Source organism: Silurus aristotelis (assembly GCF_946808225.1).
Source record: "Silurus aristotelis genome assembly, chromosome: 24".
Taxonomy (NCBI): Eukaryota; Metazoa; Chordata; class Actinopteri; order Siluriformes; family Siluridae; genus Silurus; species Silurus aristotelis.
In genome coordinates, this window is record NC_139597.1 from 3,902,124 (window position 1) to 3,920,293 (window position 18,170).

Genomic DNA, 18,170 nt, shown 5'->3' on the forward strand with positions numbered 1-18,170 from the left:
CTTATGCTCAATTTAGTTCTGCTTTGGCATGGTTCATTGAAAAGTGGTTATGGATTCCAGCTCAATGCAATATTGAAGTTACACTGATCTTAACAGCAAGCAGGATGTTTGTAACCTTCAAAAAAATATAAATAAATCAATCTACAAGATCTACAGATTATATGTGATTATACATTGCGAATGCATGTTACTAATATTTCCATGACATGAGTGCTCCACATCCCTGCTCTTAGCAAAACAAGACATGTAGCAAATTGACAAACACAAACATTTGCTAGTCTTTATTAACCAGTACCATGTAACTGAGACCATGCAGAAAAGTCGGAGAAGCCTTCAGGCCTCGATAATGCATTAACTATAACAGATGAATATATGAATATAAATTATGCCAAAAATGACTCACTTTTGGTGTGTTGCAGTGAAGCTGGTCCCTGTTCAGCAGTTGTTGGTGGAAAACGCCACTACAGACACTGTGCAGGCTCGCTGGCTCTCGGTGAGAGGAGCCTCAGGTTACAGACTCACCTGGGCATCTTCAGGTACAAGCATAATGTTCATGCATGGTTAAAACAAAAATAAAACACTGGTCCTTGTCCTTACTTCTAACAAGCTTGGAGACACTTGTGCAGGATTTTGGATTCTGCTTTTTTTTTTTTTTGCACAATATGAAACATTTCAAATTTGGAGACTGTGATGGTCGGATTTGAGTTCAATAACCAACTTTTTGAACTTTTTTTGTATCAAAAACAAACTTGTGTACTGCCAGATTGTATGTGCATGTGTATTCTAAAAATATGGGCATAAATGATGTTATGCAATGGATAAATTGGATAAATTAGTTTTTTTTTTGGTTTTTTTTTTACATAATTGCATCAAATGATTAATTTATATATAATTATTATTAAATGTTCTATACTTTCATTATTTAGAAACTGACCAATAATTTGTGACCAATATATGAGATGTAAATCGATTTCTCCTCGCTAATCTGCTCCTCGAGCGCCTTCTTAAGAGCAGTGCCGGAGCTGATACGGGAATATGACGTATCCCAACACTACGGAAAATCATATAGAATACAGATGAACATAACAGAAGTAGAGCTGCGGCTTCCTGTAGACAAAAATAGCAAAGAACATCTTTTATTTCATCTTTTTTTTTTTTTTGCACTACAACGGCGTGTTTGTGAAAGAGGCCATGCGATAGAAGTCAGAAGGCGCTTGAGTAGGTGGATGATTTGCTGTCGGTCTGAAACAAAGAAATAACAAAATGATCTGAACCATAGCATCATATTTTTTCAATATTGTATTGTTAACGTATCGTATCATTTGATCCGCATCGACATGCGAATCGCATCAGTTATGGACCTTGATCGCGCAACTACTTTTTTACCGTGTGTTTCCAGAGGGCCACATTGAGAGCGTCAACCTTGCAGGAAACTATAAGTTCTACATGGTGCAGGGTCTTCACGCTGGAACGGAGTACACTATCAGCATCAACCCTGTGTTTGTGGATATAGAAGGACCGTTGACGTCCACCAAAGCCAAGACATGTGAGACATAACTGATAACTAAAAACACAATCTTAGATGTTAATAATCAGCATGAAATGGTGGATCGAGCCTGAGACCATGTTCATTACTTCGTGGGTTACCTCCAAATTTGTTCCTTGAAAAAGAGTTTTGGGATTGCAAGGTGTGTGTGTGTGTGTGTGTGTGTGTGTGTGTGTGTGTGTGTGTGTGTGTGTGTGTGTGTGTGTGTGTCAGTGGAGAGCAGTGCTGTACAGACTCTGAGGGCCACGGCGGTGAGCACAAGCAGCGCTTTGATTTCATGGAACGATGTTTCAGGAGCCACAGGCTACAGGTTGGCCTGGGGTCCTACTGCAGGTAACACACAAACACACACACACACACACACACACACACACACACACACACACACACTCTGTTTGTGACACAAGTTCAATGACTCATGCTGTGAAAAAGCTTTGTATGTGCCTACACACACACACACACACACACACACACACACACACACACACACACACACACACACACACACACACACACACACACACACACATATACTGTATATACATAATGCAGGGACAGGAAGAAAGTATGAGCCGGATGTCAGCTCTCTGAAAGCAGAGGCTTTGAAAGGAGGCTGATGTGCTTTTATGCTGCACATGAAACAAGCAACCTATGGACTCTGCGTGAAGTGAAGCAAGATGACCCACAGCTTATGGAGCTGACACACAGATGAGTTTAAATCACTGAAGAGAGAAATGAAGTAGAATTGAGATTTTTTACGTTTTACTTTTTTTTAATGACCATCCTGAAACACCAGGTTTTTCTCTCAGTCGATCAGCATAACATTATGACCACCCATTATGACCACCTGCCTAATATTGTGTTGGTTCCACTGTTGCTGTTAAAACAGTCCTGACACATTGAGCATTTACATCGATCACATCTTCAGCAATTTAAGCTACAGGAGCTCATCTGTTGGAACGGACCAGCCTTCGACTCTCCACATGCATCAATGAACCTCGGCCGCCCACGACCTTGTCCCCAGATCACCACTGTTCCTTCTCTGGAGCACTTTTGATAGATACTGACCACTGCAGACCAGGAACATCCCACAAGAGCTGCAGTTTTGGAGATGCTCTGACCCAGTCATCTAGATGTCACAATTATGCCCTGGTCAAACTCACTCAAATCTTTACCCTCACCCCTTTTTCCTGCTTTTGACACGTCAACTTTGAGAACAAAATGTTCACTTGTTGCCTAATATTTCCCACACACAAACAGGTGCCATGATAAAAAGATAATCAGTGTGTGTGTGTGTGTGTGTGTGTGTGTGTGTGTTACAGAATTTACCGGACGAGATCGACCCAGGCAGCTGGCTCTGAACAAAAGCATTACAGAGTATTTACTGAAAAATCTTGTCCATGACACCGAGTATGTGGTTTCCCTTTATGTCCTGTTCGGCTCCGTGGTGGGACCCGGAATCACCGCGACGTTCAGAACGTGTACGTCAGCATTCCATAAATTGTATATTTACACACAGACACACACACACACACACACACACACACACACACACACACACACACACACACACACACACATGTTGTGGAGAAGAACATTATCATGAGAACAATTAGCATAAAATAATATAGATAGATAGATAGATAGATAGATAGATAGATAGATAGATAGATAGATAGATAGATAGATAGATAGATAGATAGATAGAGAGAGAGAGAGAGAGAGAGAGAGAGAGAGAGAGAGAGAGGGAGAGAGAGAGATCGATCCAGAGTCGGAAACCAGAATACGAATAGGACGTTTATTAGGCTTGGGAAACAAACAGAAGCTAGGAAGCAGCATGTACAGGAAAACGGGTATATTACGGAACACAGGTATCCAGGGATGATCGCCAGAATGAACTGTAGATCGGGTGTGCTGAGAGCCGAGGGGAGGCGTGGCCAATGGTCCCCTGACAATATACACAACACAATGTATAAATACAAAAAGAAGAAAAAAGAGACAATGAGCGGTTACGTTTTTATCCTCATAAAATAAAAACGAACTACTGATATTGCGAAACGTAGTTGAGTAAAAAGTCAGATATTTGACTTCGAAATGTAGTGAAGTTACAGTAAAAGTCTCCCAAAATGGAAACACTGCAGTAAAGTACAGATACGTTAAAAAGTACTTAAGTACTTCATTACTGTCCAGCACTGCTTATGATGGCTCTCGGATCAAATCAAAAGTTTACAGCTTAATAATCTACAAAAGCTACGAAACCCAGATGCCAAACAAATCATTTTCTATATATTTCTATTTCCATTTTATTCTATTCTCCATAAGTTCCTATAATTATAACAAAGATTTTAGTTCCAAAAACCAAGATCCATGACGCATCCAAACGTTTTTGTCGCCAGTTCGGTAACCAACAAAAAAGAATCAAGAAAAAAAAGAATAAAGGCAGACGGAGAGCAATAACAGTTCTTACAGAAGTGGTGGACATGTTTGCTCTTAGCAGGAATAAGCTACTGGGATTTCTTTCAGGCATGAAATGAATGTTTTTAGGCCACCATTATGACACAAAGCTAAATTTGGTAGCCTGACTCACAACCGGAAACAGCTTAAAGTTGACGAGATGAAAAAAAAAGGTCTTCACATGTGCACACACACACACACACACACACACACACACACACACACACACACACACACACACACACACACACACACACACACACAGAGCAGGGTGTATTTACTCTGGCAACAGAACAGAAAGATGCAGCTGTGTAAAAAAGCAGGCAATATTTATAGTTTTTGGTATATTGTTATTTTGTTGTTTGTTTCCCAAAATCTTCCATTTTCGGTCTTTTTTTAAATATTACATCAATCCTTACGCTTAATAACATTCAGTATATCGCATGAAATAAGTGTTTACAAACTATTTCTTATTGCTAACACCACTATATACACTCACCAGACAAAAGTTTGTGGACACCTAACCAAAAGATTGGTATGTGCTTTCTAGAACTCCCATTCCACCATTTGGTCACAGTTGCTGTTATGATAACCTCCACTCTTCTGTGAAGACACTAGATTTTGTGGAGATTTGTACTGATGTAGGTGAAGGAAGAAGGCCTGGGCTGCAGTCAGCGTTTACATTCGTCCCAAAAAAGGGTGTTTAATAGGATAAAGGTTCAATAACAGGAGATCTTCCACTCCATCCCATGTAAAGCATATCTTCATGGAGGTTGCTTTGTGCACAGGCGCATCGTCATGCTGGAGTACACAGGTTTGAGTCTCCTAGTTCAAGTGAAGGGGAAATTTAATTCCACATCTACATTACATAACAGGTGTTCTTCTGCTTATACCACAGTTTATAATCATACACTTTTTAATAATGAGAAACTTAACAAAGCATAGTGACATAAAAAGGCAATTCAAAACCGATGACTTCTTCCATAAACAATAAGAAAGCAGACACAAAACATTTTTCTATGTGCTGTTACTGTAAAGATTGGTGTTAAATGTTAATGATAGTGTTTATATACATTTTCTAGATCATGTTACAGTCTAATCTACGAAAAAAAACCTCCCTGTAATACGGAAATAATGCAGAAATTATAACCTCATGTCTCTGCTCTGTGTTTCTGATTGTCCGCAGCTCCCCTTGGCTATGTGTCTAATTTCAAGGTGATATCTTACACCAGTTCCTCTATAAATGTGGAGTGGAGCGCTATTGTAGGAGCCACCGAGTATAAACTGACCTGGAGATCAGGTGAACCCAGAAACTCTTATCTGCACCACTTTATTCATATAAATATATATATATATACAGTACAGACCAAAAGTTTGGGGACACCTTCTCATTCAAAGAGTTTTCATATTGTAGGTTCTTCAAAGTAGCCAACTTTTGCTTTGCACACTCTTGGCATTCTCTTGATGCCTACTTTATAGAACCTACAATATGACATATTTTCAGTTCAATTTTTTGTTATGTATATAATTCCACATGTGTTAATTCATAGTTTTGATGCCTTCAGTGTGAATCTACAATTTTCATAGTCATGAAAATAAAGAAAACTCTTTGAATGAGAAGGTGTGTCCAAACTTTTGGTCTGTACTGTATATATATATACACACATACAGTGGAACCCGGTTATGTCGATGTCCTAGGGGGTCGCAAAAAAGCATCGAGGTAACCGATGATCGAGATAAACGAAAATCTAAATGGGGGCAGTATATTAACGTGCTTGAAATTTCTTTATGCACATGATGTGCGTTAATAAATGAGAATGTGCATGCACGTGTTTCTGAAGGTTTTTTTTTTACACAACAGCGTTGCCGCGATTTGTTTGATGAAGGCATGTTATAAAAATACATACAGTACATGTTTATCTGTCAGGAATCCACCTGCCACGCCCCCTTCGGCCCCCTTCAGCGTGTCAGGTGTTTTCTCGGCCGCTTTCTCTGAAGCTCCCGGCTTCAATCGCGCACATATGGTGCTCGTTTATCATCATCACCAGCTCCTATTTAAACTTCCACACGCTCACCGTCCGTTATTGTTGCTATATGTTGGTTCACGGCGGTCGTTGTTATCGCGCATGCGTATCCCGGTACGTGTCTTCCCACCGGCACTTCTACCCAGCGCGGGTTTCGGCTCCCGTTCATCGCATAACATTTAACAACAAAAGTCATATGTGCACTAACTAACAGCAGAGATTCACCAGTATACAATACAACACCTGTAGCAGCTGTAAGGTTTGATTTTTCCGCCACTTCCGCGAGTTCTTCTGCGGCTGCACAGCGCGAGATAACCGACGTTAAATGGCAAATTTTTCCCCCCTTGTGCTCGAGATATCAGGGTTCGGCGATATAAAACAGTCGACATAACCGATAAAAAGATGCTTAGAAAAAGCGAGAATTTGGCGATTCCACTTCAAAAACGTAGACTTAATAGGGTTGTCGAGTTAACCGAGGGCGAGATAACCGGGTTCCACTGTATATATTTATATATATATATGTTTATTCCCATCAAACATCTCTGCGACTTTGATATGCTGATGCTCATGATGATGATCTGTGATTTTTACCCTTAACACTGATCTGAAGTTTCGGGGTTCAAGCCCCAGTATTGCCAAGCTGACACTCTTGGGCCCCTGAGCAAGGCCCTCAACCCTCTCAAGGAGTGCTGTATTATGGTTGACCCTTTGCTTTGACCCCAGGTTTATAACATAATTTCTAACATATGTCAAGAAAGAATTTCACTGTACTGTAATGTACTTGTGACAAGTAAAAACCAATTTTTCCTTTTATTTTCTTTCTTTTTGATAAGAGAGATCAGGGGAAAGAGGTCAGGAAGTTTCGAGTAACTCAAATAATCACTTTTTTTTGCAAATATGGTGGGCTGAAATGCATTAAAGGTAAACCTTGAGCAATGGGCTACGAAACAAATCAAGTTTGCAAAGTGAGTTCTGAGGTTCACGAAATCAAAATGCATGAAATAAAATCTGTAAAAACGGCAAGTTTGCAAGTGTGCCGCTGTTCCTAATAAAGTGGACAGTATATGAGTGTATGTACATCCACATCCTATGACAGTCACATTCTCAGTTGAGATATATGAAAATATTCCCCCCCGAAAATGATGGTGTGATGGTGTTTCTTTTTTCCACCTCTCTCTTTCAGAAGGAGTAAATCCACAAAGCCGGTATGTGGACCACAGTGTTTTACAGCACAGCATCACAGGCCTCCAGTCAAACACATTGTACACCATCAGCATCCATGCCCTGTACGGAAACATGGAGGGGCCAGAAATCTCTCTCACACAGCTTACAGGTACTGACCAAAAAAAACCCATTACAAATACACTACATGGACAAAAGTATTAGCACACCTGACTTTGCCAGCTGTATGTAGTTCTACCTCACACAAAATTTTGAGGCACTCTATTGTGTAGCATTGAATTTCCCCATTTGTATTATTGTTTATATGGATTGGAGTGGAGAATCTTAATTGGCCTGCTATAGAGCTTAAACCTTTTACCCTTTTTTGGTATGAATGTGAACAGCACCCCAGGTCTCCTCACCTCACCTACATGTGTTCCTGACTTTACTAAAGCTCTTGTATGCGAATGAGCACTAATCTCCACACAATCTAAAGGAACATTTTCCCAGAAGACTGAAGGTTTTTAAACAGCAAATGGGGATTAAATGTGGAATGGGACAATTACTGTATATAAAAACCAATACACTCAATGCAATTCAAGTGGCTTTTAAAATACAAAGTGAAACAAAAATCATCTCTCCTCTAGATGATGACGAAGGTGTTACAAGTTTGGTTTACTTATTAACCCCAGTATGTCACAAAGTGTTTCATTCTTTTTTTCCATTATACCTTTCATGTTTTTTACAGTTACATTTGGTGCTCGGAAGAAAAAACCGGGCAACGGTACATTTTCCCAAAGAAATATATTGCAAAATGCTGATGATTCTGAAATATTATGGAACGAATTTTTTTTTATTTATGACGATCATATCAAAACCTGGACTTTCACCGTGCCAGAAAATCGCTCCTAGCTGCCAAACATGCTAAATTTGACCTCTGTTAGCATTGAATCGTCAAATTACATACTAGCCACATTACATCATGGTGCAGTTGTTTTTGTCTGCTTTCAGACTGTTATCTTGTCTTTTGTCTACTAGATGCCCCCATGTTGTGTTTCTCTGTGCTCGTTAAGGGTAATTCCTCCCACCTGTGTCCTTTTCCCCCCAGTGTATATTTAAGTTCTCTGTTGTCTCTGTATCTTTTTGTGATTTTTTTATATGTCCAGCTTTTTATATTAGGTCTCCTTGTGAATCACACTCCTGTTTGTAACTATCCATTGTATTTATTTGACCTTTATATTTTAAGGGTACTGCACTGAGAATCTTTTTTCCGCCTTCCCTTTTAGTATTTGTAGATGCCTGTTTTCTTTCTATGGTTTTTACCTCTTTTACTGTCCTTGGACTCTGATGATAATAATAATAATAATAATAATAATAATAATAATATAAATTCAAACCATGCAGAATCTGTTTCTGCAGTTGGGTTAACACACACACATCTGTTTCCAACTTTGACTTGCATGCCACTTAGCCTGATTTGAGTCCTGGCCCTGACAGGTTTTAAGCCACAATCCACCCACAGCGATACATGATGGGTTTTCCTAGACAGCCTCAAGTATGCAGTCACTCAGCCGTGGTTCCTGCCACTTCCGGAATGTGTCCTGGAAGTCTTCTTTTCGAAGAGTGTCAAGCAACTTTTGCGATTCGCGCCGGATCTCTGCAATGGTGTAAAAAACGGGCGGATCTTCATCTTTGGGAAAAGGGCGAAGTATGTAGGAGCCAAATCTGGCGAGTAGGGTGGGTGCGGAAGTGAGATAGTGTTGTTTGCACACTGACCCATGAAGGTTGGTGCTCCCTGTGACTGTGCATGCAGCCTTTTGCTGGCATCGGTTGGCGTGTTACATAACTAGTCTCAAAACTTTTCGGCTTATTATTTAATACCGGTTTATCAAGTATTGTAGATGTTCTACAGGTTGTGCTTGTGGTCTGTATTGAGGGTGAAGGTGCACGTATTAAACCTCCATCCATACCGTATTGTAGGTACTGTAGTACACTGGAAGACGTCTTGGCATATCAGGATGCATATCACTTTTGCACGCATCAGTGAACGATAAATGACTGGGTGACAGCTCTTACTTAACAAAGCCATAAGAGGAAATAGCTGATCAGTTAATTGTGGGGTCTCACACACATGAAGACAGGATGGACCAGGACATGTTCCGCCTGCCGTTTCCATAGAAATGCCCTGATTGATCGACAGCTCCTGTATTTTTAGTCGGCAAGTTCAAGCTGCAGCTGTCTATGGCAGCATGTATTTTAACTTTTGTACGCTCTGTGTGTTTCTGTGTGTGTGTGTGTGTGTGTGTGTTTGTGTGGTGTGTGTGTGTGTGTGGGACGTCTGTCAGCATTACTGTTATCATCTCATCCTATGCTGATGTGTTGGATGTGCTGCACACTGGGGAAAAAAAAGCGAAGCAGGCGATTCAAGACATTTTTAGTCGCATCTATGCTGCGGTATTTTTTAACAAGACAATTTATTTGTGAGATCCGCTCCCCTCCTCCCCCCTCCCCTACCCCGACAACACATTTATTCAGAATAACTTTGTGTGGACCGGATTTTTTCTTTCTTTCTTTCTTTCTATCTTTTTTTTTTTCTTTTATTTTTAAAAACAGACGCATGCTGTTGACTTGCTGTTAAGTCCATTATTAGAACTCTCTCCAGCATTATTTTTAGCCGAACCGGATGAGACGGGGGATGTTGCTATACTTAAAAAGAAAACGAAAAAAAAAAACTTCTTTAAAATTGTTGTTTTACATTCAATAAGAACTTGTAAACTCAGTGCTTTGTGAAAACTATATGGACGAAGGTTGGCGGACTCATAACCATAAGGTAAAATAGGTGATTTTGGGGCGTGTCATTCTACATTCTATCTCCATTCTCCATGTATAATTAGCTTCACTATTCTGGGAAGATGTTCCACTAGATTTTGTTGAGATTTGTGCTCAATCAGCCAAAAGGTTTTTAGTAAAGTCATGCACTGATGTAGGTGAGGTGAGGAGGCCTGGGGGCGCAGTCAGCGTTCACATTCTTTCTAAAAAATGTTGTACAATAAAAGGGTCAGAGCTTTATAGCAGGAGATCTCCCACTCCAATTTATTTAAACCATATCTTCATGAAGCTGGATTTGTGCATTGTTATGCTGGAACAGGTTCAGGTCTCTTAGTTCAAGTGATGGGAAGGTTTCCTGGTGGTCTAGTGGTTAGGATGCGGCATTTAATACTACTGCTTCCAAAAAATTATGCAATTGTGTACCTTCAACTTTTTGGAGAAGAACAACATGGTTCCCCGATGCTTTTGTTCATCTAATGTAGCTGTAGAACTCAGAAGTCAATTCGAGATTTAGTAAGTTTATTCTGATTGTCTGATAGTAAGGGTTTATAATGGGAATTATGAATCATTCTATAGATTAGTCATTTCTTTACACCAATAATTCCACTTATTAAGCACTGAACCTAAGCCTTAACCTAAACCTAAAGCCTAATGGTTCAACCCAGTGTCTAAATCAGTACATCAGGTACTCGTTATTTTTTTTCAGGTAATTTTTCCTCACAGTGGTGAAAATTGACTTGTGCATTTAAGGTCAAATAAAAAATGAAATTATAGGTATTTGGAGCCAAGCAAAGGTGTTATGAGTCCAAGCACCAGAGTTAACTCAGACCTAATGTGTTCTAAAGTGTGTTATCAACGGTCGACCATTCTAGCTGGTGGAAATAATAGGAGTTTACTAGACTTACTCTCCACAAAAAGTTGAGATTTTCAACAGTTCTTGAAATAGAGCTCCTGTACCTCTAAATCAGTAGGTTCGGACATCTTAAATGGATATACAGTGGGGGAAATAATGATTTTGATCCCCTGCTGATTTTGTGAGTTTACCCCCTTACAAATCAACATTCTAGAATTTTCAAGGTAGTTTTATTCTAACAGAGAGAGACAAAAATCCCACACACTCAAATTAGTCATGTCCCTTTAGGGAAGTGCTCCTAATATCAACACATGATGTGTATAAAAGACCCCCATCACAGAATCAACCGTTTTCATTCAAACCTCTCCAGAACCCTGGGTGAGACCTAAGACCTGTCTAAGGATGTCAGGGACGAGATTGTAGACCTGCGCAAGGTTGAAATAGGCTACAAGACCATCAGATTGTTGACTTGGCTGTATGTTTTTGGTCATTGTCATGCTGGAAGACCCATCCATAACCCATCTTCAGTGTTCTGGATGAAGCCAGAAGGTTCTCATCCGAGATTCTGCAGTGCATGGACCCATTCATGTGCTGAAGTATTGCTGTACCCACAGCAGAGAAACCTACCATAGAAATTCTAGACTGTACATTTCTTTGTAAGTGTAAAGGAACACCACAACCTTGTGAAGGAACACCACACCTGTGTGACTGCAGTGAGACTTTAGAGTAGACCCCAGATCTGTAGGAGAAATTATGTCTTATATTTGGCTGTCTGGGGATCCACCAGGAGGAGATCTTTTATTTGGGATAAAGATGTCTGGAATGAACAGGATCCAGGAATTGGAAAACTGGGCGTAAATAAACGAATAAATTTAAGATGTTTTTCTGTGTTTCAGCAGCTTCTTCGATTGATTCAGAGCAGATTGAGACAGTAAAGGAATTGAAGGTGGTTGATATTGGAGTGAACTCTTTCAGCATTTCCTGGAGGAACACGCCCGGAGTTACTGGCTACAAAATCAGCTGGACACCATTTAACGGTAGGCACTTACAAAGATTTTTGACTCATACTTAGCAGGTAGTGAGTTCAAATCCCAAGGCTGGCAGATCTTTGACTGTCAACTGTTTGAATGTTGTCTTCTTTTGCACTTTCGTGTGTGTAGCCTGTTTTTACCGCTTATTACTTGCCCTCATTTTCCCAGGTGGAGAAAAGAAGAGTGCAACAGTTTCATCATCCATCACATCATACACCATCACCGGACTGCCAGCCAGCTCTGCTTACAAGATCCAGGTCTCATCATTAGTAAGGGATCGCGAAGGAAGTTCTGCAACAGTCACGGCACGGACTTGTGAGTCAATTTTTTTTAAAAAGAGAATGACATTTATGAAGGTTTAGTATCTTCTTTAATCTTTACTTTGGTTTTGTGTTACAGTGGACCTTCCTAAAGTGAACGGTTTCAGTGCTCTGAACATCACTGATGATAGCACTGCACTCAACTGGACCAGAGTTGCAGGAGTTTCAGGGTATCTTCTGTCCTGGAGACACATATCAGGTCTGATCTCTGGATTACTGCTAGTTTTACTATATGATTAGACATCCGTGTGAAATTTGTAGTGTTTTACTCTCAGAAATCAGTCACAGAATTACAGCAAGTTTTTACAGCAAGGTTTACATTCCAGTGAACATCTTCAGTAAGCACTTTGTTCAGGTCAGGGATGCGATAGATCTGAAATTCATCTCAGGGCACTTGCACACACATATTCACACACTGATTCCCACCTAGGGGAATAACCAGTCCACCTACTAGCATGTTTTTGATATGTTGGTGGACTAAAGAATGTGAGGAAGCACACAGGGAGAACATGTTGAACTGCTGTGGTTCAGCCTTTAGCATTCAGGTACATGTTACATCCTGGTCATTGGTGAGCTGTTTTTCATTAAAGCATCAGGCAAGGAAGCATGTACTGAATGATGTGTTCTTACTGAGTTAGATACAGTACATTATTGTAAGAGTATATATATATATATATATATATATATATATATATATATATATATATATATATATATATATATATATATATATATATAATTTTTTTTTTTTGTGTGTCTAGTTAGTTTATTTAAATATTTCTCTTTAAAGTGTTAATATAGTTTCTTTATTTAGTCTTGTGAAAGACAGGAAAAGTTCAAACAGGTTCAAACCTTCAAGCCGTTTGCTGTATGGGGTCGAGTTGGTGATGGAAATTAGCTTTCACAGCATCCAAAACACGAAAGAAATGACTTTTGCAGTGAAAAAAAAGGAAAAATTTAGAATAGGTATAAAAAGCAAAAAGAACAACAGACCAATAATTAGACCAATAATTGTAATTATTTTGTTATTAAAATCTTGACATACATAAAAAATGCGGTATCATAATTCTGAATAATGGGTACTGGTATGCAAAGTTTATATTTATGAAATAAAACTAAATAAAGGTTGTATATTTACATAGTTGCCTAGCGAAAGCATGGTGTACGGTGGTGAGTGTAGCATGTAGTGTCACTGTCCGGGTTTGAGTCTGAACTTACTGTGGAGTTGCACGTTTTCACATAGGTATCCTCCAGTCTTTTATGGTTTTTGCTAATGAAATGGTTGTCTATATGGTTGACTCCTGCAGAGCTTGAGAGTACTACTGAAATACTGGGCCCTGGATTCTCCTCATTTAAGATAAAAAACCTGCAGTACGGAAGAACCTACATCTTCACCATTCGGCCCCTTTATGGAGAGGTAGAGGGTCCTGTCACAACCATTACCAAACGCATTGGTAAGAGCTGATGACGGTTAAAGGTTTTAAAATAATAACGTTTGAACTGGATAAGTCTTAGCATTTCTCATTTCTAACATTTCTACTTCTTTTAAATTAAGAGTTTGAAGCATATTTGGGTGTATCTTTAATGTAATTTAAGTAGTTGTGGTGATGGTCAGTTATGTACCTATAATTATTTTTAAGGTTTATTAGTTTCTAGAGAAAATATCCATATCTACACTGTATCAGAAAAAGTTTCTGAGCATAAGATTGGTATATGTATCTTTTTAAACATTCCACATTTTGTACCCATCTGCTGTTATAACCGCCACTCTTCTGGGAAGATGTTCCACTATATTTTGGAGTCTTCTCCAGATTTGTGCTGGTAAAATAAAGTAACGTTAGGTACTGGTGTATGTGAGGTTAAGAGGCCTTGGGGTGCAGTCAGTGTTTACATTGATCCCAAAGGTGTTCAGTAGGGTTGAAGGTCAGAACTCTAAAGCAGGAGATCTTTAAATCCAACCAATGTAAAACATATCTTCATGGAGCTGGCTTTGTGCACAGGGGCATTGTCATGCTGGAACAGGTTTGGGTCTCCTAGTTCAAGTGAAAGGAAAATGTAATGCTACATAAATCTTTATATTCTGTATATGACACTAAATGTGAACCTCTGACATGTTTCTTCACGTTTGATTATACAGTGGGTGCCTCCCGTCTCGTTCCTGTCCAACCCCCCACATCGGCCCCTGTTCTATCCAACAAAGACTTCAGCATCAACACTACAGCCATCAATAACACCATAAAGACCACCGCTACTCAGAGACCCGCTGCCAACCCAAATCCGATCGTCACAAAAATGTCCCAATCTATAACCATGCTCACCACAGCAGCTCGAGAACAAACCTCTCTCTCTGCTCGCACCCCTCCATCTGGACCGGGTAATGTTTATACATGAAGATTCTCACTGATGCAAAACACACATCGAACTTTGAGCTACATAAACAATGTAATTACTGGGCATGCAAACATGTGTTTCAATGTGAATCTTAGATAATGTGTTGCTTTTATTTCAAAACCTCAGACGTCATTGTGCAAGAGCAGCTGCACCATTTCCTGATCAGGGCTTTGATGTTCAGTGAACTGTGAGCACTTAAAAATGCCACTTTTACAAAATGGGCGGTGGTATGGTTTGGAGAGATGTAGAGAATGAAAAAAATATTTTTTGTGGGTTTTTTTTTTTGGCATTGGGTTTGTGTGATCACTGAGCAGAAAGGAGTTTGTCAATTTACTGTGTGTACTGGTGATGTGTAAGGTCTGAGATGATTTTCTGATTGAGTTGTAAAGTGTAAATCTGTCTCAGTGTGTGGCAGGGTGAAAGCAGACATCGTGTTTCTTGTCGATGAGTCCTGGAGCATTGGTTCTAATAACTTTGGCAAGCTGAAGGACTTCCTGTTTAGGATAGTAACATATTTCCCTGTAATTGGGCCACAAGGTGCACAGGTAAGGCTGAGTTGCATTAACAAATAAAACATTAAATATATCACAGACAGACAGACAGACAGACAGACAGACAGACAGACAGACAGACAGACAGACAGACAGACAGACAGACAGACAGATAGTGACAACCCTGGTTTAGGGTTCGGAGATGGTGGATAAACCGCACCCAGCTCAAATTCAGTCCAGCTCACATCAGGTTACGTTAGATATGGTCATCCCCATCTATGTCCGTGAAACCATCAGACTGAATAATAAATAGAACATTGCATATAGGTGTAGGCAATGATTTGTTACTCGCTCATTCTCAGCCAATCTCTCTGAGTTTTCCTGTCAGTGCCTGACACCTCTGATGCCTCTGACTCTTTCAAAAAGCTGGAGGTTCTCTCTTAAACATCTCTTTTTATAATAATAGAATGTACACTTTACTCACGAATTATATTGAGGGTTAATTTATTACAGACACAATCCAGATTATATTAAACTAGTGTTTTATTTTTTCCTCACCACAATCTTGCTTGCTCATCAGGGATAAACAATTATAAAGAACATACATATAAGCACTTAAACATTATAACAGCTTTATTTATGTTTGTAAAAAGCGCTATGCAAATATATGTGAACTGAATTGAATTGGGTATATTTCATCTAATTTCTATATACATGTAAATTTACAGTACAAGTGAGAAAGAGTAATCATGAGATTAATCAAGAAACTAAGCAAGTGATCTTTTGCTTTAGACAGAGAATCGATGTTGAGACCAATTTTCTTTTTGCATATAATGATGTATCCAATACGTTTAAATACTCTCTAAATTGGAAATTAAACAAATGAGAGACTCTAGAAGAGACTAGTGGCAGGCTTTAATGAAAATTTATCAGTACCTTCTGACTAAGTGCTCTAGGACTAATAGAAAATATATTATCAGAATCAGATTCAGAATCAGGTTTATTGGACAAGTGCGTTGACACACACAAGGAATTTGGTTCCAGCTGTTAGTGACCCTCAAAGTACAGACATAAATAACACTATACATTCAGCTTGGACTATACAAGACAGAACAGACTATACAAGACAATACAGACAATGTGAGACAATATAGACTGTACGAGTATTACATAGGGATACAGAGTATATAACAGATCAGTAATTATCATGATAATGCTAATAAGAACCACCTTCAGGTTTATTGGCCTTTTCTGTTTATAGTAAACTAACAATGCTGGATGAAACAAGACGTACAAAAAATACATAATTACACAACTAAATGAACAAACATATAAAACTTAAAGTCCACCCTGGTGCAATAGTTGTCCAGTGGGTCCAGTTATTCTGTTCAATACTCGATGCAGATAAATCTAATCTACTGCGCAAGTTATTTCAAGACCAGGCTTACTCTGTGTTAAAGAAAATTCTGTTTAATTCATTGAGGAGAGACACTATAATTGTTGTTGGTTTGGACATAAAGATGCAACAATCCCTTTATATTGTGTTGATCCAATTAGCGTTAAAAATAATCAATCATTTACTGGCACTAATTATCTCAATTGAACTGTTTTTTTTTTGCTCAGATAGCTGTGGTTCACTACAGTGATCAGCCCAGGATCGAGTTCAGCCTGAACACTTATAGAGATCGCACCTCCATGCTCAGAGCACTTCGGCAGGTTCACTACGGGGGAGGAAACACCAAAACAGGTACATACCTACACGCATAGACAAAAGCTTTTTTGTCTTTAAGGATCCACGTAATATCTGAGACACTTCATGCTGTTTATGCTTTTCATGTTCTGTTATTTTTACACGTGAAGGTCGAGGGATCGGTTACGTTCTGAGGGAAACGTTCCGGGAGTCTCTGGGGATGAGGCAGAACGTTCCCCACGTGCTGATCCTGGTGACGGATGGGAAAGCCCAGGATGATGTGGAACCACCCTCCAGAGTAGCACATGTTCTAGGTCAATATCACATGCTATGTGTCATCATTAAAAATCTCAACCAGCTGGAAGTTTTTATCCACCAGAGGCTATTTTATGGAGCGTGTTTTGCTGAAAGAACCATATATATTTGGAGCTTGATGAGGAATTTCCGTTATGATTTAAGAATCTGTGTGGAAGGTGAAAACACTGAGGGACATGATTAATACAGGAAAATCTATTATATTGTATATTATATAAGAATTATAAACTTATTAAGAAGTAAAACACAGAACAGGTGGTTTTTGAGCATTGAGCGTCCGAGCGTGCATTTTTTTTCTGTTTTCGGTGTTTCAAAACCCAATTTTAGCTCTTGTCTTTCTCCTTTTTATTCACTGAAACAGCGCACGTCTGGCTCCGCCCTCCACTTGTGAACCAGCGCTTGTCCATGCACCCTCTACCATATACATATAAACTGTAAAGTTTATAAATTACGGTACTGTAAATTGCTCTGATTTGTTAAATTAGGTTCTGTAGTTTGTTCAATTATTAACAAATTACAGTTCACTATCCCATACTGATCACCATTCTTCAAGACTCCTGGGTAGGCTAGGCCATGTCTCATCAACAATATATATAGGTTACGATGGGGGTCATTGTAACGCATCTCCATCATAAGCTTTTGAATGTAGCTAAATGGTGTCATTTTTGTTTGCTGTCCTGGGTGGGTTAAACACCAAACAAATTTAGGAAATGGGAGGGAACAGCACAAATAGGACAAGAAGGAAGAAAATCCAAAATATACAGGGTGGGCGATGGAAAAGTAGCCTGCCAGACAGCCGGTCTTCTACAAAAACACTATATGGAATACAATTATTAGATACCTGACAATAAGATTCGTATGTGTTTTTTGAACATCTCTTGTGAATATATAAATATACATTACCACCTCAGGGAGTTTTTTCTTGCCACAGTCACCACTGGCTCGCTCAAAAGGGATAACGTTTTGAGGAACAAAATGATAGGCACTAAACTTTCCGAATTTCTAGCCTCTTTATGGTGCTTTGGGACAATGCGCAGTTTTAAAAGCGCTCTACAAATAAAGGTA

At 39.3% G+C, this 18,170-nt stretch overlaps 1 protein-coding gene across 3 annotated transcripts in view; it reads left to right on the plus strand.

Annotated features, from left to right (window-relative positions):
- The window catches only part of col7a1l (collagen type VII alpha 1-like), a 101,619-nt gene that overhangs the window by 22,554 nt on the left and 60,895 nt on the right, over nucleotides 1-18,170 (plus strand). For 2 of the 3 annotated variants that reach the window (XM_083527919.1, XM_083527921.1), the window contains exons 12-25: nucleotides 420-536; nucleotides 1,400-1,546; nucleotides 1,760-1,879; nucleotides 2,869-3,027; nucleotides 5,187-5,300; nucleotides 7,208-7,357; nucleotides 11,764-11,904; nucleotides 12,067-12,213; nucleotides 12,298-12,417; nucleotides 13,526-13,672; nucleotides 14,356-14,592; nucleotides 15,015-15,154; nucleotides 16,724-16,847; nucleotides 16,961-17,104. In XM_083527919.1, coding sequence (XP_083384045.1) covers nucleotides 420-536; nucleotides 1,400-1,546; nucleotides 1,760-1,879; nucleotides 2,869-3,027; nucleotides 5,187-5,300; nucleotides 7,208-7,357; nucleotides 11,764-11,904; nucleotides 12,067-12,213; nucleotides 12,298-12,417; nucleotides 13,526-13,672; nucleotides 14,356-14,592; nucleotides 15,015-15,154; nucleotides 16,724-16,847; nucleotides 16,961-17,104 — 2,007 coding nt within the window. The remainder of the gene's footprint in view (nucleotides 1-419; nucleotides 537-1,399; nucleotides 1,547-1,759; nucleotides 1,880-2,868; nucleotides 3,028-5,186; nucleotides 5,301-7,207; nucleotides 7,358-11,763; nucleotides 11,905-12,066; nucleotides 12,214-12,297; nucleotides 12,418-13,525; nucleotides 13,673-14,355; nucleotides 14,593-15,014; nucleotides 15,155-16,723; nucleotides 16,848-16,960; nucleotides 17,105-18,170) is intronic. The other variant, XM_083527920.1, reaches the window with a different exon arrangement.